Source organism: Cladophialophora yegresii (assembly GCF_000585515.1).
Source record: "Cladophialophora yegresii CBS 114405 chromosome Unknown aczIN-supercont1.1, whole genome shotgun sequence".
Lineage (NCBI taxonomy): Eukaryota > Fungi > Ascomycota > Eurotiomycetes > Chaetothyriales > Herpotrichiellaceae > Cladophialophora > Cladophialophora yegresii.
In genome coordinates, this window is record NW_006913045.1 from 359,370 (window position 1) to 382,256 (window position 22,887).

General features: G+C 54.7%; 8 protein-coding genes across 8 annotated transcripts; 2 read left to right on the top strand and 6 right to left on the bottom strand.

Annotated features, from left to right (window-relative positions):
* Positions 1–790: 790 nt before the first annotated feature.
* On the bottom strand, positions 791–1,511 carry A1O7_00135 (uncharacterized protein; the record flags this gene model as incomplete). Its single annotated transcript, XM_007754177.1, has 2 exons — positions 791–996; positions 1,094–1,511. 2 exons carry the CDS (start codon positions 1,509–1,511, stop codon positions 791–793), a joined length of 624 nt encoding a protein of 207 aa, XP_007752367.1.
* A 1,889-nt stretch (positions 1,512–3,400) lies between these two features.
* A1O7_00136 (uncharacterized protein) lies at positions 3,401–5,229 on the bottom strand (the record flags this gene model as incomplete). The annotated part of the gene is made up of 6 exons (XM_007754178.1): positions 3,401–3,459; positions 3,511–3,553; positions 3,623–4,408; positions 4,463–4,570; positions 4,621–4,875; positions 4,927–5,229. 6 exons carry the CDS (start codon positions 5,227–5,229, stop codon positions 3,401–3,403), a joined length of 1,554 nt encoding a protein of 517 aa, XP_007752368.1.
* Positions 5,230–6,733: 1,504 nt separating this feature from the next.
* On the bottom strand, positions 6,734–8,119 carry A1O7_00137 (uncharacterized protein; the record flags this gene model as incomplete). Its single annotated transcript, XM_007754179.1, has 4 exons — positions 6,734–7,469; positions 7,517–7,694; positions 7,749–7,980; positions 8,099–8,119. The coding sequence occupies 4 exons, from the start codon at positions 8,117–8,119 to the stop codon at positions 6,734–6,736; spliced, it is 1,167 nt and encodes a 388-aa protein (XP_007752369.1).
* Positions 8,120–8,709: 590 nt separating this feature from the next.
* On the bottom strand, positions 8,710–10,096 carry A1O7_00138 (uncharacterized protein; the record flags this gene model as incomplete). Its single annotated transcript, XM_007754180.1, has 4 exons — positions 8,710–9,008; positions 9,071–9,583; positions 9,640–9,856; positions 9,908–10,096. 4 exons carry the CDS (start codon positions 10,094–10,096, stop codon positions 8,710–8,712), a joined length of 1,218 nt encoding a protein of 405 aa, XP_007752370.1.
* Positions 10,097–12,599: 2,503 nt separating this feature from the next.
* Positions 12,600–14,765, top strand: A1O7_00139 (uncharacterized protein; the record flags this gene model as incomplete). Its single annotated transcript, XM_007754181.1, has 1 exon — positions 12,600–14,765. One exon carries the CDS (start codon positions 12,600–12,602, stop codon positions 14,763–14,765), a length of 2,166 nt encoding a protein of 721 aa, XP_007752371.1.
* A 795-nt stretch (positions 14,766–15,560) lies between these two features.
* A1O7_00140 (uncharacterized protein) lies at positions 15,561–16,828 on the top strand (the record flags this gene model as incomplete). Its single annotated transcript, XM_007754182.1, has 3 exons — positions 15,561–15,603; positions 15,746–16,115; positions 16,351–16,828. The coding sequence occupies 3 exons, from the start codon at positions 15,561–15,563 to the stop codon at positions 16,826–16,828; spliced, it is 891 nt and encodes a 296-aa protein (XP_007752372.1).
* A 300-nt stretch (positions 16,829–17,128) lies between these two features.
* On the bottom strand, positions 17,129–18,309 carry A1O7_00141 (uncharacterized protein; the record flags this gene model as incomplete). The annotated part of the gene is made up of 2 exons (XM_007754183.1): positions 17,129–17,991; positions 18,180–18,309. The coding sequence occupies 2 exons, from the start codon at positions 18,307–18,309 to the stop codon at positions 17,129–17,131; spliced, it is 993 nt and encodes a 330-aa protein (XP_007752373.1).
* Positions 18,310–19,078: 769 nt separating this feature from the next.
* A1O7_00142 (uncharacterized protein) lies at positions 19,079–22,067 on the bottom strand (the record flags this gene model as incomplete). The annotated part of the gene is made up of 5 exons (XM_007754184.1): positions 19,079–21,504; positions 21,557–21,600; positions 21,650–21,731; positions 21,786–21,882; positions 21,954–22,067. 5 exons carry the CDS (start codon positions 22,065–22,067, stop codon positions 19,079–19,081), a joined length of 2,763 nt encoding a protein of 920 aa, XP_007752374.1.
* Positions 22,068–22,887: the final 820 nt, after the last annotated feature.

Here is a 22,887-nt window from a genome sequence, read left to right on the forward strand (position 1 = left end):
TAGCAAGAAGAGAAACTAAGAATTTGTCGTCGAAATCAGGTCGAATAACGTGAGACGCGAAGCTGCTGACGACCGAAATAGGGGCTGTGTTGCCGTGAGATCCGCTTATGATGCTCCTCTTCCAGACCTGTCCGCCGCGATTCTACTGAGCCACTTTTGCTCTTCCAATGCTCGTTGCAGGATCTACAGATGCCGCTGCAAGAGGAAGTGAAAGTGTCCCAGGACACGAGAGGAAGTCGTGTGGTTGATGGATTGCGTGAGCAGGGGAAGGACTCGTGGTGGTTGATTGCCAATGGTGGAGTGACGGTTGGCCCAGTCAGCCGCGCTATTCCCATTTGGGCCATCGCCTCGGCACCAAAACTCGAAGCTTTCAGGGGTGCAAGCCACTGTCTGCGCGGGACAACACTGGAGAATCAATCATCATGGTTCATGTGGTACGAAGGACTCTCGTCTCCAACGTGTGTACTCCGTATTCGAGAGACTATGATGCGAACCGTGTCACAAGGTTGTTTCCAACCCGAATGAACGCCGGCCTTGTTCATCTCTCCACCCAAGTTTGACGATGGACAGCAAACAGCCGTCATGGAACACAACGCGAATATGCACTGATTGCTTTGTCTTGCGGCTGACTATAGGTATTGTCTTGACCATGAGCTTCTCATCGTGTTGTTACACACCACGCGTCGCTGATATCTAGGTGTCCATCTTCGGCCCCCTCATCGCCACTCTGGCTCTTCCGAGGACAACGCTGATGGACCCCTGCGTGGGTCGCTCGCAGTCTTCTAACATCTCATGCTTTCACAAGCACCCTCTTTTCAATGGGCTCGAAAGTCTTCTCCTTGGCCTCCTCCTGGGGCTTTCCAAACACGAGCTGGGCCTTGAGCTTCCACGCCTCAGGAAGATCCCACGTCGACTTGATCTCAGCGGTGATCCCGGGGTGGAAATTCATATGTTGAAGATTGGCGCCCAGTCCTTCGGATTCCAGGGCCGTCCAGACTGCCCACGCATCGCGTGATGGTCAGTAATTGTCGTTATTCTGAGGGGACTCGGGGACAGGCTTTGCTAGAATGTGAGTGTGGGTGCGTGGACTTACCAATGAATTGATGCATGCCGCTTGAATGGTCCGACCACTCCGTCAACATGCCACCGATCATGGGGTTCTTCTCGGCCAATCCATCCAAAGCCGTCTGATCTTCGAACCACAACACGGTTCCATAGCTCGATCTCCACGCGGCGATGCGGCCGTCCATGTACCCACGCATGCCGCCCTCAAGCGGCACATCGGCCATGTGCTTCTTCACGATATCCCAGAGCTTGTGGTGGTTCTCCTTGAACACGACGACCGCGCGAGCCGACTGGACATTGTACGTGGAGGGGGCCCACGTGACGGCGTGCTTGACGATCTCTTCGATCCTGGAGTCCGGGACCGGTGATTCAGCCGCGAGGGCATACAGGGAGCGCCGGTCCTTGACGGCCTCGAGGAAGCTATCTGTTTTGCTGAGCGAGCCCATGGTCGCGCCGAATGGTTGCGGAGGACAAAGTAAGTCCGTCAACGACGATAGGTGGTGGATGAGTAGAGAAGTGGTTCAGGTCAGTCAACGAAGATAGGTGGTGGATGAGTAGAGAAGTGGTTCAGGTCAGTCAACGAAGATGCCTGGTGGACGAGCAGAGAAGTGGCTGAGGTGAGTCCAGGAAGATGCCGATGCGTGGATGAGCAGAGAAGTAGTTAAAGTCCTTGCAGCTAAGAGACAACCGATGACGGCGCAAAGGACAATTGATCAAGTGAGGGTAGGACCCAGCCTCTTTATCATTTCCACCCTCGACCACGTCTCGCCACGCATTACGATACGACACACAATACGAGCTGACCCGCCGGGTGCCCGCGCTGAATTAACAATCAATACACATGCTTCGATCCGAACCCAAACGCACTTGTTCGTTGAACCCCTGCCCGCAAAAGGCGCCTTACAGGCTACAGCCGTGCAGACCCAGTTATGAAGCTGATCTCTTGCTTGCAAGTGGAGGCTAGGATAATACCTCTTGCTTGCGAGTGGGTGTGGTTCCAGCGTTGACCCGTCAAGGCTAGCACAATGACAAGGCCAGTAAGTGGATGTTCCAGCTTTACACCGTCGAGCTCAGGACAAGGGCAGTGGATGAGTGGACGTTCCAGCTGCGATGCGTCTCGACGCTAGGACAAGGGACAGTCGGTAAACCACAAGTAGTACGTACAAGTACTCGGCCGAGAAGAAGTTAGTGTATCAGGAAGCCTACCACTATTACTACTACTAGTGTCGCCCAAGTGTCCCAGCGCAGCCATGGGCTTCACCAGCAACAGGGTTCGGCTGACATAAGCCGCGCGGACTTGGGCCGCCAGTGGTTGTAAAGAATTCGTGGGATGGCCCAGGCAGCTTACCAGGGCACCAGGGGCTGGGCGAGAGGCATGTGACGTTGACGTGCTTCGCGGCGTTCTACATAAAATATGCTAATTAAACCGTAACGCCATGCAGTGTACAGAGTAAAGTGAGATACTATGATACTATGATACTATGTGTGTAGCTACCGTGACCGCCAACCCTCTTCGCCAATCGAACGAACTGCGACGTGACGTAGTATGTATTATTGGCTACTGTGTAAATGGGGAGTCATCTTCTCGTGATAGCGCGAAAAAGCATACCGCACAGTACTGTAAGTACTCAGGTAATTACTGAGGCCGCGCTTGCAGTGGGTGAGACGAGATGTCTTTCATCAGGGGGCGCCCAACCGACGGCCACATGGCTTATTTTCCGAGCATCAGTTCAAATTCCCTTGTCACGTTTGCAGCGGGATTGCGAGGACAACCGATGTCGCCGCTGTGCTCCGGGGAAATAGAATATTACAGCTGATCGTCAGGGAGAACGGGTGCGCCTACTGAGCCCCTAGCGCGGACCCCATCACGCTCAATCGACGGCGGAACATTCTCAAACGATGAAGGTTGATTATGCGATCACCGTACTATCTGGCAGGTCGTGTTGAAGCCGTTATCGGTCGACGGCATCGCTTCTGCGCCGGCTGGTTGTCTATCGGGCGAGAACATCCCGCAGTCACGTGGCGAGCGACGTCGCGGCATTGTAGATCCATATGTGGAGCGGAGACGGGAAGAAATGCAATGATACGGCCGTTGGGAGAAAGGGACAACTGTGCTAGAAACAAAGTATTGTATATACAGTCGCCCGCTTCTTTCAGGCCAGGCGGATTCTGCAACCCGGACGCTTCGTTCTTCCGCGAACCCGATACTGTAACACTTGACGGCGAATTGTCTCAATTGATCATCGGCCATTCCGGTACCATACTTGTTATCGTCGGGAAGGCAGGTGGCTAATGTGATCGATCATCCATATGCACGTTCGGGGCCCCAGCTGGCTCATTGCGCCTTTCTTGGCTTGAAGCGGCAGTAGAAATCGTGTTCTTTGACGAACCAAGCTAAAGCATCATTAGCAACCCAAGAATCGAGGCGGTCTGTGGGGAACTTACCATTATGCAACTTCCAGTCCTTGCTGGGGTCCTCAAATTCGATCTGAAAACGCAATCGTCAGTCAGGCAATCGAGTGTGGAGGATCTGCAGCATCCATGATGCACGGCTTACCTCAAAACGTCGCAGGAATGCTGGTATCAGCTTGTACATCTCCAGGAGACTGATGTTCTTGCCAATGCACGTTCTCGAGCCAGCTCCGAACTGGAACAAGGCGCCATTCATTTCCTTCAGCTGTTCCTTTCCAGCATCAAGCCACCTCTCCGGGATGTAGCTGTCGATCTGTTTTCCAAAGATGTCTTCCCGCTTGTGGATGACCCACGCATTGCAACCGACAATGGTGCCTCCCGGAATGAAGTGACCGTCGATCTCAATTCCCTGCGGGGGTGTGATTCTCTCCAGAGGCAGTCCTGCCGCTGGGTGCATCCGGAATGCCTCTTTGATACAGGCATCGAGGTATGGTAGTTGTTGTGATTCGGTCCATGTTACGGTTCCCGTGGGGGTGTCTGCCATCTTTCCTTCTTCCACGGCGTCGTTCAACTCCTTGTTCAATTTCTCAAGGCATCGCGGGTTGCGCAAGAGATAGTAAAACACGGCCGCCAAGCTGATGGCCGTGGTCTCTGACCCGGCAAATGCCATCGAGATGGCCATGGTCAGAACTCGGTGGTCAGTCATGAAGTCCGGACGGTCGTTTTGTGCCTTCAAGAACATCGACAACAAGTCCGGTTTTGACGTGCCCTTTTCGACGCCCTGGGCTTCCATTTCGGCCAATCTTTCCGACATTCGTTGTTGAGCAAAGGTTGCTACTGGAAAAGCGAACAGCTTGACCCCAAGTCGATCCAGCAGCAGGACCAGCGGATTCTTCAAGAAAAGGAGATCCAACCACGGTATTTGTCCGATCTGGAGTCGAGCGAGTCAGAAACTGTGGAAGATTCGGACGAAAGATACACCTACCGGTGCCACATAGGAGAAGAGATGTCCCAGATATCCGACCATGCCGTCGACGTCTTTGTTCCCTTCAATGAAACCATGGCGTTTGCTGTAAGTGATATATCCGATGACCTTGACGCGGATCAGTAAACCTTGCTCGGCGGTATCAACGGTCCACTTACATCAAAGGCGAAGAATTGGAGCCACTCGGCAAAGTCGCACACTTTGCCTGTGCTTGCGTACAGCTTCTCCGTCTGGTCAAGAAACACCTCGACACACTCAGTCACGCCAGGTTCGTACTGAACTAGTTGGCTCATGGCGAAGGCATTGTTCACGGATCTCCGAAGGTTGGCGTGGTAGGCCTCGTCAGTGGTGGAAAACAGCGACGGCAGTCGCTTGCCCTTGCTGACCCCCTGCTGCACGGGATAGAACCCGGACTGTGAATTTCGCGTTAGGGTGGCCACGTTCAGAACTTGAGGTAGTCGTACCTTGACAAAGCCTTTGTTCAATCCGTATATCGTCTTCAACGCCCGCGGATTCGCAAAGGATAGCATGTTTGGGCCCAGTCGGACGATGTCTCCATGCTTTCGGTGTAGTTTGAGATGTGTGATGTCTGGTCGTCTCCCTAGTACGTCAAAGAACCTCCACCAGTCGGTGAATCTCGCCAACACAGGCCCCGGGTACTTGTTCAGGCCATGGTAGAAGTAGTTTCTGAGCAAGTAAGCGACGCCAACAACGGCGAGGGCAATCGGCCAGTTGTTGACGATGGCGGGAACTATGGACTCGAGCATGGCAACCACAGCGTTTGATAGACGGGGAGGAAGACGATGCACCCAAGTCCGGACTCACACACTCAACCTGGGATGATGCGAGATATGGTGGTCATGATGTACGGTAGCACAGTCGACGTCAATCGTCCTCCCGATTTTATGCTTCCGTCATTTGAGCTCCAGATCTGTCCAACCCCGGTGATCTTGAATGACTACTGCAACAAGTAAAGTGGCCAATTCAGGGTTCGGCAGTTCACTTTCGCACGAATGGGGGGGGGTCCTGCAGCGGCAACATCATGTAAACACTTTCCATCCACAGGGCCAACAGATTAGTTGGCTCGGTGGTCGTCCTACGAATGAGCGGCTGTCCGCTGGTAATGCTCAGCGCCAGCCGCCAGATCGCGGGGCATGCTCCATGGGAAAACGGTACGAACAGTCGGCCAGTAATGGCAGGCTTTGGCGGAAAGACATGGCAGTCGAAGGTTCGAGTGGAGGGCTCGGCTCAGGGCGGCATTGGATGTGGGGTGTGGCGTGGGCGAAGATGCAAATTAACCCGAGGCCAGGATGAGATAAAGGCCAGTCGACATGCCGATACCTGAGAGATGAGCAAAAAGGGTGTGCAAAAGAGAGCGAAGGGTCGTGACACCTGGGATCTGGGGGGCGGAGGAGCTTCGGCAGATGATCGTGAGCCACAACTGCCGACTTGGACCTCCGTCAATCTGCACCTTCTAGGCTCAACAATGGGCATCGGGCCTTTGCGACTGCTGACCGACGGAGCCGCCTGGCTCAATTAGAAGAGAACATCCGGCGCGACTGTGCGATTGACTCTGTTGTGGTACGAGTTACATACGCTTCAAGACAAGCATGTCCCTCAACTGCCGATATGGAACCGGCACGGATATTCTAAGCATCCGGACGACGTCCTGAACGACAGGAATCAATGTTGCATCGTGAAGATACTCGTTCTCTCTCGCGCGGCAGTTGCGCGGTCAGCACCAAACGTGTCGCTGATTCGAAGTGGTCATTACCTAGTTAATACACAGGCCGACTCCATCCTGAGATGCAGAGGAGATAGGAGAGCGAGAATGACTACACGAGAACCGGCGTCATCATGAGGCACAGGAACATGAGAATCAATTGACATTCCATTCTGAAGGCAGCCCCGGCACTGGAAAGGACAAGAAAGGGTATTCTTATCTTACACGAATTCCAAGCTAGCCAGGTGGAATTGCTCGATATCGTAGAACAAAATCCCTCCTCCTCCATTACTCTGGTCACTGCTCAATGCTTTTGTGTGGATTCATTGCCGTCTGTCGAATAAACCCGATCTTTCTCCGTGCAAATGCATTGCTCCCTGCCTCCGAACTCGCCAGTACGGTAGTGATTGGCGGTATCGAGCCAGCGAGTGTTTGCTGTTCACATAGTACAAAGCCGGTGATGTTGTATGGCGCGAAGTAAACGGTCGGTGCGGTGTTGTGCGATAGGTTTGTGGTCGGGAAGCAGACACAGCCATGGGCGTGCGGGCTTACTTTCCTCCCAAGCTGGGGAAAGCAGATTCGTCGTCGACGGGAACAGCAGGACCGTCGCCACGGCCACCACGTCCTCGTCCTCCGCGGAAGTCACCACGTTCACGCTCGCCGCGTCCGCGTCCACGTCCGCCGCGGAACTCACCACGATCACTACGATCGCCACGGTCGCCACCACCGCCTCGTCCGCCACGGAATTCACCCCGGTCTCCACGTCCGCGCCCAGCGCCGCGGCCACCACGGCCACCACGACCCTCACGTGACTGCTCTTTGAAGCTGTAGTCAATGTCAAGGAACTCTTTCTTCGTGGCACGCTCGCGTTCGCGCTTGGCCTTCTCCTCGCCCTTGAAGTAGTCCGAGTCCTCGGTCTTGGTAAGCTCTTTGGCCGCATTCCATTTCTTGTTCTCCTTGGCGCCTTCGTTGGGTCGTCGAGCTTCCTTGAGACCAAGGCCTTCCAACTTCTTGGCAGCCTGCTCAGCAAGGTATTCAGCATAGGACTTGTGAGTGTCCTCTGGCTCGGCTTCAGCCTCTGGAGCGGCCGGATCCGGGACAGCGCCATCCTCCGGAATGGTGGTTTGTTCAGCATTCTCATTCCACGCCGGGTTCTGGGTACCGGCATCCCACCCACCCTCCTTCTGTTCTTCGGTGGCTATGGCTTCCCCAGCCTTCTCATCGGCCCATTCGCCTTGACCAGTGCTTTCACCCCAGCCATGGTCCACCTGCTTCGGATGATCACTGCACGTATTAGGACAGTAGACACGTGAATAGCGGCAGATACTTACGCAACGCCAGTGCGGCTGTGACGGTCTCCGCCACGACGAGGTCCTCGCTGACCACGGCCACCGCGCCGAACACCAGGGCCGCTGTCACGACCAGGGCGATTGCCATAGCCGTCTTCGCCAGCACCCTCAGTAGGTTGATCGCGATTGTAGTTTCTGCCGGTAGCTCTGTTGCGGAAGGCTTTTCAACGTGTCAGCAAGGTGTTTCACATCCAGATTTTCCACAAGTATGTACCAGTTTCGTTGTCATTGAAACCACCTGAGCGCTGACCACCGCGACCGCCTCGAGGAGCTACGCCGGCACGGTCAGCTGGGGGCGCAGGAGCCTCTTTTGGCGCGTCGCGTTTGCCGTGACGAGGAGCCGGCTTGTCGACGGTCTTGGTGGGTGGATCAGGCTCGCGGTCAGAGTCCTGGTCCGAGGTATTCCCTGCAATCCTCACGTCAATCGCAAGGCTGGAGATGAAGCGCTAATGGTGGTCCTACCCAACAGCTCGTAGAGGTTCTGTGCAGATTGCTGTCAGTGGCTGTGCGAGGATGGTTTGGAAAGGTTGAGCTTGGGAAAAAGCAGCTCCAGCTGATGCTCACCTTGCTCTTGACGTCCGCCATGACGTGAGCCTCTCGAGCGCCTTCCGTGAAGGCTTGCTTTTAATGAGGCTCCAATTCGAGGTGAAGAAAGTGAAACGCTCGACCGCGACAACGTCCACAACTACCAAGTCGTGAGACCTTGTCAAGTCGAGAAGGGTTGGGTCTGAACAGGTGATGAAAATCAATCAGAATCAGAATCGCTACGCAATCGTGACAATTCGCAGGACCTCGATTGTAATGTGCGCTAGCCACTTTCGGATTATGCTTGGCACTCTGCCACCCCAAAACTACTGGGAACGTAGATCTGAGCAAGCAACAGCAAGCTCGTGATCTGTTCCAGCAAAGAGCACGCGACAAGCTCGATAAGGGTGGTTTTTGGATCGCGTTATTTACAACGAAGCATACTGTATAAAAATGCTGTGGGTCATCGCGTCGGGTGCAGGCTCCAAGACAAGTACACGCATGCAGTTGAATACCATCCACCCCTCCCACTAATGCTGTGCAAGTTCGACAGTACGCCTTCGCTCAATGCCCATTTTCGCAATGCTCGTTATGCGTTTCAATCAATAATCACTGGACATGCGTGACGCTGGGTATCTTGTCCTCAAAATTCATCTTCTGGGATGCACAGGCGGGTATGTGTAGGGATTCGGAAAATGCATACTGGCAGTCAAACCGAACGGGTCTGCGTCCAGCATGGGGTCGTAGGGGTCGATGAAAGTGCCTCCGCCCCCGCCATCGCTAGCTGCACTAGTAGTCATCGGCGGGGACGCCTGCATGCCCATAGACATGCCGGCAGTCGACGCCGTAGGTGGAAGCCGGAAGTTAGGAATGAAGCTATCGGTGTCGACTTCGTCGCCGGCTCCATCGAGGTCATCTATCATATCGGCTTGCGCATCGTACTCCTGCTCTGTACTCACGGAATCAGTCTAGGACGAACAAAGCTCCACATGCGGAAAGGGAAAAGGGAACGGGTCAGCTTGCCGAGTTGAGTGTAATGCTTCTGGAATGAAGCTGGATAGTAGCTTTCTGGTTGCGTTCGCGGAGGGTAGGCTTGAGGCAGGTTGGATCCCGATAGGGATCGCACCTGCGACCTATGCTGCGGTGGGAACGAGGCGGGGTGCGAAGGTGGTATCGGTCGGACCTGCTGCTGCTGTGGAGGTTGCTGAGCTGCCATTTCCGTCGCAGGTGAGGTCATCCCACCTTGCAGAGCAAAACCCGGTGATTTTGCCGTGGAAGGAGAGGAATGTTGTGAAGGAGGGGTGGGCTGTGCTGTGGGTGAGCCTGCGAAATTCCGCGGTCCTCCAGCCTGGGCAGTAGGATTTACAGTCTGAATTGGAGGCGCCATTGAATTTCGGTGTCTCGATTGCTGCCGGCTGAGCATCGCCTTCTGCATAGGCGAAGCCTGACCCGTGATGGGGGGTGCGCGATGCGGTCGGAGTGTAGGGCTCCCTTTGAGCGCAAGTTCAGCTTGGACATCGATACCTGCCATGACAAGTAAGTAAAGGCCGACATGGCAGCACATGGGGAATGGCACGAACCTTTCTCAAGGAGAATGCGTTCGAGCAATGAATTCTTGTACCGGAGCATCAGGCACTCGTCTGCGGCCGCGCGATGACTCTGCTGGAGATTCTGGAGAGTCTCTTCATGATGCTGGATGGTAGTTTCGAGCTGCTTGATGTACTCGGTACGTCGCTCACGGAATGCGGCTTGCGCCTGGCGATTTCTCTGCTTCCGCTCTTCGGACGTTGCATAGATCTGCATGAATCAGTGAGTGGAATAATACAACGTAGACCTTGAGGGTCTTACCGGCTTCCTCCCACCCTTACGCTTCGGAGCAGGAGCAGGCTCCGCTGCTCTGCGCTCTTCGCTGCCCGGAGCGCCATCCTCTCCCTCTGGAGTCGAAACCGAGAAGGAGGAATACCGGTCAACACTTGACTCCCGCTTCGGTACCACAGCGTCGGATAGTGTGACGTCGGTGTTCGCGACAGAGCCCATGCCTGCTCCACGCGACCGGTCTAATGCAATGTGCCTGGCATAAGCGCCGATAAGGGTCGATTTGTCGACGGACGATCCGGGGAAACGCAACAATAGACGCGATTCCTGGGGTGAGCCGATATCGAACACGTAAAAGATAGATAGTTGACAGCAGTAAACAGAGATAAGAGATGTAAAGCAAAGGGCATGCCAAAGACGGCGCCAGAAGTGAGGTAATCGAATGAGCTAACAAATTTTCATGGGTGGTGGAAGGATCCGGGTGGTGGGGAGGCAGAAGCAGGGCTTAAGAAACCTCGGTGCACAGACTGCCACGGGTGAGGGTTCCTTTTCTCCTCCCTGGTCGTGCGTGGCGCCTTCTGAACCCCAGGTTCAGTGATCCGGATCTCCGCCTGCAGGACTTAGACAGACGATGCTGGACCTAAAATGCTGGAGCAGGCCGAAGCCGAGTTCGCTGCAGGAGCCAAACTGAGGAGCTTGCTTGAAACTGGAAGGGGAGAGGACCCGAGGGCACCAGCCGATCATTGCGCCATCAAAACTGAAGCCCGAGCGATCTCAATACGAAGAGAGGGAAACTACCCAGTTACTGGTCCGGCCTCTTGGTTTGGACGACAAGCATTGTGGCATTCCAGCTCAGGCGCATTTCCAACAGCAGGAAAAGTTTTCTCGAACCCCGAGTCACAAGTAGAAGACGCTATGGGGCAGCTACGACATTGGACAGAAACCGGCCCCACGCCACGTGGAGCAAAAATTTTCAAGCCGGGTCTGCAATGTGCGGGATCCAATAAGAGCACAACCCTGCCGCGATTTGTGCCCTCACTTGGAATAGAGCAATCACTAACATTTGCAAGAGGAAAGGTGAAACAAGGCTGATCCAACGTCAGGCGAGCGCCGACCTGCGTCAGATGAGCCTAATTCAACCAGCAGCAGCCACTAGTAGCTCACTTTGGGGGGGTGCTAGCCGAAGAGAGCCCTGCGTTTGGTTGCTCTTGGTCCCTGTAACATGGTTTCCCCGCCCTCTTGTGTCGACTTTCTCCGTGGACTCAACTCGACCTCATTTCAACCTCACTTTGCGCACATCCAACTCGAAACCATCACCTCCGGCCAGACCTGCTTAACCTCCGCAGTTGTGATTTGAAGGTTGCCGCAGATCACAACCCCTACATCCAACATCCTAGAAGATGTAAAGCAGATGCAGTAGCCCTTGTCCAGTTGAAGCTCGAGAGAGTTCAAGGTAGCATCCTTTTGGAGCTATGCGGTCGTTCACCGCCTGACCTCGGCTCAAACTTCCGCTCTTCGGCTTCCAATGGTCGCCGCAACAGCGGGAGCAGCTGATCTTGTGGAAACTGTACCACAATCTGCGCGGCTACTTCGAGCTCAAAAGCACGAACTTAAGTGGTGGTGAGGCGGATCAAGCGTACATTACCCGGACTTTACAACGCCTAACGGTCAAGATTGGCTTATTAGACAATAGGCTTTGGGAAGTCTTCTTAATGCTGGTTCATAGTGCTGTTGGCAAGCTAAAATCGACGCAGCATCCTTTGAGGCAGATGTAAGAGTCAATATACCGAGAGTGAAGTACGTCGCAGGTAGCAGAGCGTCCGAGATGCTCCCCATGCTGAGTCAACGAGGAGCTTCATGATATTCTCCCGATCTCTTGGTCATGTGAGCACTTGACATACAGTAAGACGTCTGCGGCGGATCTGAAAATGAGGCGAAATAGCGGTGTTCTTGAGTGCGCCAGCTGCTCCTGCTCTACTAGCTGTGGAAGGAACAATGTCGTCGCTGCTTGCTGGACATCACGGCAGGCACGATCACTATGGTTTCCTTTACTCGATCCTCTGGGGACGTGCTCTCTGTTTCCCCAGTCAAGATGACCCTGCTCACGAAATGACATTTCTTTCTTTGAGGTCGAAAACAATGCTTGACGGAAAATAGGAAGCCTCTTACCGTATGGATATCAGCAATTAGATTACCATGGAGCACTGGACAGCGAAAGGTGTGTTGAAGACAGCCAGAACGCCGCACTCTCATCAAGCCAGACTGACGAAGAGGGCCAGACTCCTTGGAACGACTTCACCTGCCCAAGCGAATGTCCACGGACGATGGCAATTCTACCCGTTTCCCATTGCCCTCAAGTGAAGCTTTCGTCCGCCCTATCTCTGCTTCAGCACGACACCGAGTCCATCGACTTTCAGACATACGAGAAGTCTCTGGATCGTCAAGAACTGCTACGCTCGGGACTCCCACACAAGTATGGGGCGATGGTAGCAGAGACAGACCGCAAACTCCCCCAGCCCAGGCCGACTCTCTCTCGCATACGACATCGTCCGAGTATCTTACCATTTCAGCATTTCGTGGCGGTCCGAGAAATGCTCTCTCAGGCTTAGGTAGTCGAGCGGCAAGTGCAATCAGCTTACCTCATCGGGCTGTCCCCGAAAGACGTTCTTCTGCGAACATGTTCTCACGCAGCCTTGGAGAAGCAGGTCAAATTTCCATGCGTGATATGGCCACATGGAGGATACCGGAACTGGACGGCATCAGCACAGTAATTCCGAACAGAGGACGAGCTGAGTCCCCTGTCCGTGGGTCAATAGCCCGCGCAGCTCAATCATCAGAGATCCTCCGTCCCTCCCTCGCACGTACCTTTATTCGCACCTCGCCTCCTCATGAAGTCTTGGACAACGGCAGCAGTCGACATCCTCGGGTTGAGCTATCAATCAGTCTGCCCTCTCCACTATGTGTAGGAGGAGGTGCCGTGGAGGGACAATTGACCATTCAGGTTGATGGCGGAGTTGCACGGAAACCGAAGACTAAGCCAATGTATATCACGAGGGCTTGTGTGGATGTCATCGGCGTGGAAGAGATATCTGACGGTCGTCGTTGGGTTTTCCTGTCCCTCGCTACGGAATTGTTCGACAAGGAAAATCCACCTCCACCTTCGTTAGTCACCTCTCAGCATCCAGAGCCTGGCCCTGATTTGTGGTGGGAGATGAAACCAGCGACGTCAGTCATCCCGTTCTGCGTCAATCTACCTCTGAAACTAGGTCCACCTCCTTATTCCTCAAAGCAAGCTTCGATCCGATATCTCCTCTGCCCTTCAATCGTGGTCAAAACCGGAGATAAGCGAATTGTCATTAGACAGACGTGGAAAGTACAAATGCTTACGGTGCATGACCCAGAAAAGGCACTGGCAAGCCTCCCAAGTCCTCTTCTGGCCACAGATACACTGTATCTGGCACGGGAGCCAGATGTCCAGACAGTCAAGCTGACTGCGGGCCTGCATCGCCAAACGTGGGTCAATGGCGGCATGATTTTCATTGATGTCCACGTCGCCAACACTACGGCAAAGGCAGTCAAGAAAATCGAGGTTCAGCTGGAGAAGTCGACGCTATGGTACATTCACGCCCCTGCAGGAACTGCAGAGAAAAGCGCGAACTACCTCCGCCTTCCTAAGCGAACAGACACCGACGTCGTCAGTGGAACAACTTTGAAGAGGTCGCCTGCTTGGCGTGGCGTGCCAGCGCATTCCTCAGATGTCCGGACTATCGAGCTTGAAGCTCCACGCGGACATGTCACGATCAGCACTGGGCGCTTCTTTGAGGTCAGATACTTCGTCAACGTCGTCCTGACGCTCAAGATGTTCAAGACGGTTGCGGTGCAACTACCTGTTACAATCATACCCATCAATTCTTTGGATATCCCACCCAACTCTCTTGCGCAGGTCGCTGCTTCTATCGAAGCTAAGAGAGCCAAAACGGTACCGGTGCCACCTAGTGGGCCCAGTCACGCTACTTTTTATCAAGGTCAAGCTTTCGAGATCCCTGTGCGGCGGTCCATTGAGCGTGCAAGACAGGAGGCGTCACTCCCGTCGGTTGATCTTCGCAATCTCACGAACGATGTTGACAAGTCTCCTCGCCGGTCGCATCATGTTCATCGACATTGCCGAGATGGGCTGCTTGATTCGACAACAGATGAAAACATGGCGCCAGGGCGTCATAGCAGGGCATTGTCCTCTCACCATCACCTCTCCAGACATGCAAGCTGTTATCACTGCCATATTGCGCCAGAGAACAATACCCCTGCACAGCGACAAGGCCTGCGGCTGCCCAGGCTCCAAGTTTCGACCTCCGGTCTCGGCTTCTCCGAGTCCGATTTCGAGATTCCTCCTGATTCCCCTCCTCGCAAGGTCATGCTAAGCGAGGAGGAGCGCAACATGATCAACCGCCAAAGGGAGCTCCAGAACCGGCAGCAACTGGTTCAACGGAAGCAGAAGAGGCCAAGCGGAGAGATCAAGCGAGGAGACGGACGGCGGATGTCCAAAGATCTTCCTGGCTACAACAACGTGGTCGCGAATCCTAATGTTGGTCCCAAACTGTCCGATGTCGGAAATTTTAGTGCGGCAGCTTTAGGATGCCGAAGTACAAGCACGAAGCTGAAGGATCCGTGGGTTCCGCCCAATGGGTCCGCAGTCATGAGATCAAGATCGAAGACAAGCCCAGAGGGACCGAGATATCGACCAAGCATCAGCAAGCCGCGGCGGAGGTCGAGCCCGGACAGACATGTGCGCGCGCGTGGATCGGTCGATGCTGATGGCCCGGCGTATGCTCCACCTCCACGCAGAATCAGCAAGGACGTGAGTCGCAGAGGAAGTCTGGATCAGCTCTTCTGAGAGGAGAGAATGGAAGAACGGTATGAGCATAAGCATAATATGTCGCCGGTCAGCATAGTAATGCATTGTGGGGCCAATCGGGTCACAAAGTTAGACTCTGGATATCACGGTAGAGAGGCAGCTCGCTCAACCTGTACATGCACCTTCATAGAACTAGTATATCAAGTACTGTATTAAGCATATCGGCTTGACGAGTCGGTCCAGCCGGCTACTCGATGACTGGCGGCCACTAAGACCGAGGTTCAACTTCGGATCAGTGGCAGCCTCGTTTACTTCTCCATCTTCTTCCCCGACTTATCTACGTTTAAGGTCAGGTCATGATATAGCCCCGAATACCTCACAGTCAAGTTATAGGTTAGATATCTGAGGTATCGTCCCTTTGATACCATTCAATTTCGAAGCCTCGCTCTACGTGTTGCAGCCTGAGGGCCATAAACGTCATTCAGCGACACGATATCGTGACCACAGTCGCAAGGGAAAGGGCATACTAGCCGAGAGAATCTGAATGAGCATCGGCCACGAACACTTGCTTGACTCAAGCTCGCGCTCTACGGGGTTCTGATCTCACTGGACGAGGCCTAGGAGGAGGACTCAGGAGGACAAGGACAAGAGTAGGACTTGTCTCGGCCCACCGATCGTGCCTCGCTCAAGACTCCGATGGCGGAGATCAAGGACTTCGACACGCTATTCCGGCTTGACGGGAAGATCGCCGTCGTCACAGGAGGTGCGTGCGTGTGTAACTGAATTTCTATCGCGCGAAAGGGTGCTCGTGCTGGCGTCATAGTCAAAGTCACAATGTCCCTGGCGAGCCGCCTCAGGTGGTCCCCGATGAATGGGGGTTGGTTCGCGGGCTGATCTGGCTGACCTGGCTGACCTGGCTGGCTGACCTTGGTGACTTCTGTCGACTTGTTGCCCTCAGCCTCAATTCCTACCAAGTTATTCAACCGTGCTTCCCACTGACGCTCTGACATCAACCACAGGCTCCCGCGGCATCGGGCTCTACTGCGCGACGGCCTTCCTACGGGCCGGCTGCACCAAGGTCATCATCACGGCGCGGGACGCCAAGAATCTGGAAGCGGCCGCGCAGAAGCTCAACGCTCTCCCCGGCATCAAAGGCGTGGCCGTGTCGATCCCCGCGAATGTCGGGCATACGGACCAGATCGAACGGTTCGTCAGGGACGTCGAGGCCGAAGTTGCAAAAGATGCGGGTAAAGGGAAACCCAGGGGCGTGGATATCCTGGTCGCGAACGCGGCGGCCAGTTGGGGCGGGCCGTTTGAGGAGTTTGAGGACTGGAAGAGTGTCAAGACGCTGGATTTGAATGTTAGGGGGGTGTTTAATCTGTGTCGATTGTGAGTTGGCCCTTTTCCTCTCCCTTTCGTGCTGTGTTGCGCGGTGCTGTGTAGTGTTGTCGAGGCGCGTTCTTTCTTTCTCGTCGCTCCTGGTGTTTGCTGTGCGTCGAGAACACGTGTGCGATTTCCTGGGTTTGGGCTTGGGCTGCCTGGATGGGGAAATCACTATGCACACGTACATGAAGTGTGTAATGACATAGACGCAAATGACTCGCACTAACGTGTCGACTGGCAGCATGGTCCCCCTCCTCTCCCGGTCCGCCACGCCCGATGACCCCTCCAGGATCCTCATCACCTCGTCGGTTGGCGGGATCATCGTGCCCCACGTGGGCGCCCGCGGGGCGATCATGTACAGCGTGTCCAAGGCCGCCGCGCACCATCTGGGCCGGAACCTCGCGCTGGAGCTGGCGCCCAAGAACATCACGACCAACATCGTGGCGCCCGGCTTTTTCCCCTCACGACTTGCGAACCCGCAGATCGATTACCTCGGCGGCGTGGACAAAGTGGGCAAGCAGAACCCGCTGGGCAGGCTGGGGAGGCCCGAGGACATCGCGGGCGTGGTGCTGTACCTGTGTAGTCGCGCGGGGAGCTATATTAATGGCGAGGATATCAGTATCGATGGCGGTGCGAGGCTGAGGAGCGGGACACATCCTGGGAGTATGGATGAGAGAGGAGAGGAGGCTGCTTCTGCTGCGAGGGACAATAAGTTGTGACAGCAACCAAGTGGATGGGTAAATTATCGTGATTCCTTGCAGTATTCGCTTGCTTGCCTGCCTGGGTGAAGTCACTTTTGGGCGAACCGGCTGGTGTAGAGATGAGACTGTCTCGAACTGTATAGAGAAAGAGAGCAATGAGCCTAGGCCAGCTGCTCGTAGTCCCTGCGTCCCGGCCGGCCAATTCAGGCACGGACACAACTCCTCGTCCAGAAGCCAGTACAATGCTTATGCAGCAGTCCTGATACTGCTCGTCTCGAGGCGAAAGGGCGGGCATTGCCGCCTCGACTTCCAACCCCATCACCGAGGTCCATCCTGCCAGAACCCAGCCGGCTCCTTGACCAGGACCAAACTCGCTCCAACGCCCTCGCTATCAAGCGGCGCCTCGTCCACCTCATCCTCGCCCTTGGCCTCCGCGAAGATGCGTACTTCCCTAATCCCCACGCCCCGCTCCCTTACCCACGCCTCGTCATCCTGGTCCCTAGGCGCCCGAACCTCAACACCCACCCTGCCCCTGAGAGCCTTCATCGCCGGCTCGTCCGCGTTGGGTGTGCTCAGCAGGAAACTCACACTCGTCGTCGGCGAGTACCGATACCCGCCATGCACGTTGGCCTCGACGCCCAGCACAGACCCATACAAGCGAATGTAACTGTCGATTTTCTCCTCCGGCACGACCACCTCGACGGAGACAATCCCCCTCGCGCCACAGGGGTGCGTCTCGGAGATGTGCTTCTCGGCATAAGGCACGCGCAACGCCCGCTCGGTAACGTCGTGGCAGAAGAACGGTGTGTCCAGGCGTCCTGTGGGGAAGAACTTGTCGAGCGGCACGGGCAGGTTGGGCGCGGCGTCACTGTCGCTGGCAAGTACCGGCTTGGTGACGTGCCATTGGACGTGTTGGCCGTCTTTGCGTTTCCGCCCGCCAGCGAGGGGGAGCTTGTATTTGACGCCCAGTCCGCCGTCTCCACTGCCGCCGTCGGCTTCTAATCGTGCAGTGACTTCGTCGAACGTGTCGTGTACGGAAGTGGGTGTTGTGAGCGCAAAATCAATGAGTCCCGGCGGTTTGTTGGCCCAGTCGAAGAATTCTTTGGGTTCGCTGATCCAGTTGATCAGTTCGATGTATGTCCCGTCGGGAAAGACGATGAGCTTGTTGCGCGAAGAGCCGCCTGCAAACGTTCGTTAGGTTTTCGGTCTAGTTGAGGGAGACAGACCGCAGAGGGAGAGCATAGCGAACGAGGAATGGAAGGGGACAAAACCATGATATCCGCCATCCCTGTACAGTAGCATCGGGCTCAGAGAAGGGATGCACAGTAGAGCTGAAAGAATGGAGCACGACGCTCACGCCCACACTCACCGGCATGCGTCCCGCCCTCGATGATGGTGAAATTCTTGCTCAACCACTCCGGCGGGTTTTCAAAGTCCGCAGTATCGAGCAGGAGAATGACATGGTCGAAGCTGTACGACGAGATGGAGAGACCCGCCATTTTGGTACGACACGGCTTGTTGTGATGTGATTTGAGGGACCCTGCTACACTGCTACACTGCTGCACTGTTAAGCATGCTCACTTGAGTCAAGGCCACACGGCAACCGATAGGGAAGACATGCGAGATGAGATGCGTTTCTCAGCCGCAGAGGGAATGGAACACGAGGCTCGAATACGAGGCACGACAAACGCGGCAAACTCCGCGTGGATTGGATGTGTTGGGAGTCGTTGAACCAAGGCACTGGCGGCAACAATGGTAGGTATACGGTAGCTGGAAAGGGGATGAATTAAGACTCTAGAGCACAGCATGGGATATACCGTACCGTGAAATCTGTCTCTTCGCTCGCAACCAGGCGAGGGTTTGCCTGTTTCGCCTCAATAGGCGTTATTCACATCTCCTCGTCTGAAGCCTTCTTGCTGCTACAGAAAAGCAGAGCGTAGTAAGATCCCTTGCCAGCCACGCCTCCTCACAGCTTTGCTGCTCACTGCCTGCTTCCAGGACCGATGAGGCTCCCAATCTCCGCATCTGTACAGCAGTAGATGTCAAACGCCATCATTTCATCGTCCAAACCAGAGACATTAGGCTGCGGTGTCGACTCCCTCTTTCCATTCCACTGCTCTGAACTCGGCCTTTGCCCTTCGCCCCATAAACACCCAGAGAGTGGTCGTATGGTACAATGCGGTAGGGAGGGCGTTCGTACTCCATCAACACCGTCGCCGAAAGTGAAGAAACGTGGTCGCATATTGTCACAGCTTTCTATTCATATCCCTACTCCTTGGTCGTCACTGACTGTTGGTGACTCCGCAGCTTCGTATCAGCTCTCGTCGTCGGCGCCTCGTCAGGTTTATTCGTTACGTTGGACAAAGTGATGGCGATCTTCCGTGGCTTCCGTCCTTCAACATGGTTCTCTGTGTCGACGTCGTTCGTCGAAACGCTGTTGGCGTTCTCGCCAGTAGCCGTCTGTTTAGACCGCAAGAAACCCTTCTTGCGCCGTATTGACCCTTGCGCCGCCAGACTGGAAGCACTGGACGTGGAATTCCGTCGTTTCGGGCCACTGGAGAGCTTGCTCAATTCGTCTTCGTCGTCGTCCTCTTGCCTCCTACGCTTCTCGGTCACTCTTTCCGGAGGATGCTGTAATTCTGCCTCGGCAGCGGACTTGATCTCTGGGGATGGCTGTAGCTTCTTCTCGGATGCCGTCTTTGCTTCCGGCGACGAAACGTCCTTGTTGCTCTCGGGAGTGAGCGGCGTTGTAGGGGTGGCGTCGGCTTTACTTCCCATTGACTCGTCCTCGTCGTCGTCAGGATAATCGACAAGGGGCTTTCCGATCGGGCTAGCGCCGCCGTTCATCATTTCGGACTTCATCCTTCTACGATGCCACTGCATCCGCTCTGAGACGTCTTCGATGTTTTCGCGATCGGTATCCTCTTCGCCTTCCTCCTCGTCGTCGTCCGAGGTGTTGAAATAGTCCTCCGCGCTGACGTCCATTTCTGGCAAGCCTTGCCACCGCCCATTGATGTGCGTTCGATTCATTGGCGGCGTCGCATCGTCTTGGCTGAACAACGTGTGTTCTGGCTCAGGGTGGTCATTTGTCAGCTGTTCATACCTCATCAGCAGGTTCTCGAAAGTGTCAACGTAATTGATGTCTTGGAGCTTCTGACGGTAGTTGTCTCCGAGATGAATGATGATCGGTTTTATCGCCTCCTTGCGGATAAATTCGAACATCTCCAGGCACGCGGAATTGAGAAGGTTATCCCGGGGCATGGTGTCAATGACAATATCCAGGATAGCATCGAATGCATCACTTTTGATGACTTGTGCAGCATAAAACGGATCCTGTAATGAGACTGCCGTTCGAAAGAACTTCAATGCTGTCAATTTGAGTGGCTTTTGCGGTACCTGCAACAGCTGTGCCACTCTGGGTGCCAGATTCTCCGACAGAACAAATGGTCGGCTTCGTATCGAGTGTTGCCGGACGAAGAAGGACAGTATCTCGACGAGGTACGAAAACAACGACACTTCTTGGTAACTGAAATTCTGCATCGATTCTCGAGACTCGAGGGATTTTAGCGGCTGGAACAGCTTGCGGCACGATCGGTCAAAGTTGTCCTGAGCAAATTGCTCGTTGGCTTGCTGGGTCGGCGTCATCTGGGGCCGTGAGAGTTTGGTCATAAATTCCGAGTTTTGTCGAGATCCCATCGGGTCGGTCGAGGGCGGTTGCGGATCGAGTAAGATCTTGATGGCATCTGCCAGCTGGTTCTTCACACCCAGGTCGGTTTCGGCGTGCAACAATTCGATAAGGGTGTCCGTCAAGGGAACCTTCCTCTCCGAAACAGCCTTGAGCATGTAACTCCTCATCATGTTCGGGTCGTGATCGAGAAGCGCCACAAGAATATCAATGCCCGTCGTCCTCATTGACGGCTCCGGGTGCTTGACCGCAAATGTGATCACAGCGAACAGGCCGTGGGCAATGAAATTGTTCAGGAGATTCGCTCTCGACTGCATCTGCAGGGTCTTCGCGATGGCAGCACATTGCTGCAAGAAATGCACTGCCTGTTCCTTCCGCTTGACGTCGGTGTTGTCCTGATTAAATATGGCAAACAGTTCTTTCAGGAAGGCAGTGTTGCCTTGCAAGTGTTGCACAATGTCGACTTGGTTAAAGAAGATGAGGGAGTTGAGAACACCGAAGGTGGGATCGTCCAAAATGCGCGCCAGCACGACATCCTTCAAGTATTGTAATCGCCATGTCTGACGGATCTTTTGCTTGATGTTTTGGTCCTTGATTTCCACCACCTCCTTGTACCTCGATTCGTCCGCAAGGTATTGACGGTGGTTTGCCTTGTGCGTGGGGAAGTCTGGATCATATTCGAGCGCGCCGACCACGCCAAGGATTATATCGTCCGTCACCAAGTGCTCGATGATGGTGTTATCGTTCATCAGAATTAAGGCCTTCATTATATTGCATAAGCGATGTAAGTCCGGTAGACTTTCGAGGTCCTCTGCCATTTCGACGAGCGGTATTAGTTTGAGCAGGTACTCTTCTCGAATCAGGAATTTTGCCAGAGCCTCCCGTCCACCTTGAGTAATGCTCGCATGCCGAATCGACTGTTCGATTTCGTCAAGGTTGCTCAGCTCGGGAGGATTGAGGGCGAACGAGGTCGTGATATTATCAAGCGCATCGTCCGACAGCCCGTCATCTGCAGATTGATCAGCATACCGCGTGGATGGCTGGGCGCATTCAGTGCGTACCCGGAAGAGCGAGCAACTGCTGCTGTACTTGGTGAACGAATTCCCTAAAGCGATATCAGCACGTTGCGCAATGAAAGCCGTCGTCCTTCATACCATATCACGGCGCACCCTTCAGCCTCTTGGAAGCTGAGAGCCATATCCATACCATTGGTCTCGGTCCAGACGATGAGTGTATCTATTACGCGTTAACCGCCACAACATTCTTGATGTGCGCGCTCGTGTTGCGGACCTTGCTGCTTCTGGTACCCGTCATCTTTCACTATCCGTGTTTCAAGGAGCATGCGATCGGGCTGATCTTCGGACTCGACGTAGATGCGCGGTTCATCCTATCCAGCCTACGGTCAGCGGGTGACTTCGCCAACAAGACCACTGCTAGAGCGCAACTTCTTCAACGTACATTAATGACCTGGCCCGTGCAAAATCCGGTGCCTCTGTCGAACCAGTCATTGTCGCGTAGCTCATAGACTTTTACTCGTTTCTTGTCGTTGGCAAGCGGGCCTTGCATTGCCATGACGAGAAGAGGGAGGGCAACGATCGGACATCAGCAGCCAGGCGACACGAGACGAACTGCTAGGTTGGTCTGGGTGGGTGGCGACTTTCACGAATACGTCGAGCGAGGGTCGCTGGTGAGGTGGTGTTACAGAACAGGTGGCGCGGGGTGGATCTGAGATCAAGACCAGGTCGACGGCCGATAGGCGAGCGCAATGCTGCAGGCAGGCGGATCGAGTAATAGGAGCAGGGCGTCTATTGTATCGCAGGGAACAGGGGTGAGGTTGAAGACAGTGAGATGGAAATTGTGGAATGACGTGCACGCAAGTAGAGCGCAGTCCCAAGTGCAGGTGGTGTTGACCTGTCGCGAGAATTGGGGGATGGAGTTTCGAGAGCGCAATGAGCAATGAGCAATGAGCGAAAAGCCTGGGCCCGTGCAGGGCTTGATCCAACGCTTGGACACTGTGCAGCGACTGTTTCCGAGACTGACGCCTGCACGCTGCTCGCCGGGGGGAAGGGTCTTTACTTAGCTAGCGTGGGTGCTAACTAGGTCAGACGCAGAACGACAGCCAATGTAACCTGATGGTGGCCTCGTTCTGCTCTGGGCGTTTGATTATTTCAGAATGGCAACCTCGATGTCTGTACTCCGTATCGGTGATGCTCAAGTGTGGGAGGCAGGAAGCGGGAGAGGCGTGGATTGCATGCAGACGGCGGAATGCCAGGAACCCGAAGTCGCAGGCATCGTCCCCCCAAATTTGGGAACGCTTGCATCTTCGGCCTCGGTAACGGTGACATCATCTGGCAGCGACAGGCGACACTCCCACCTCTCCCACACGTCACAC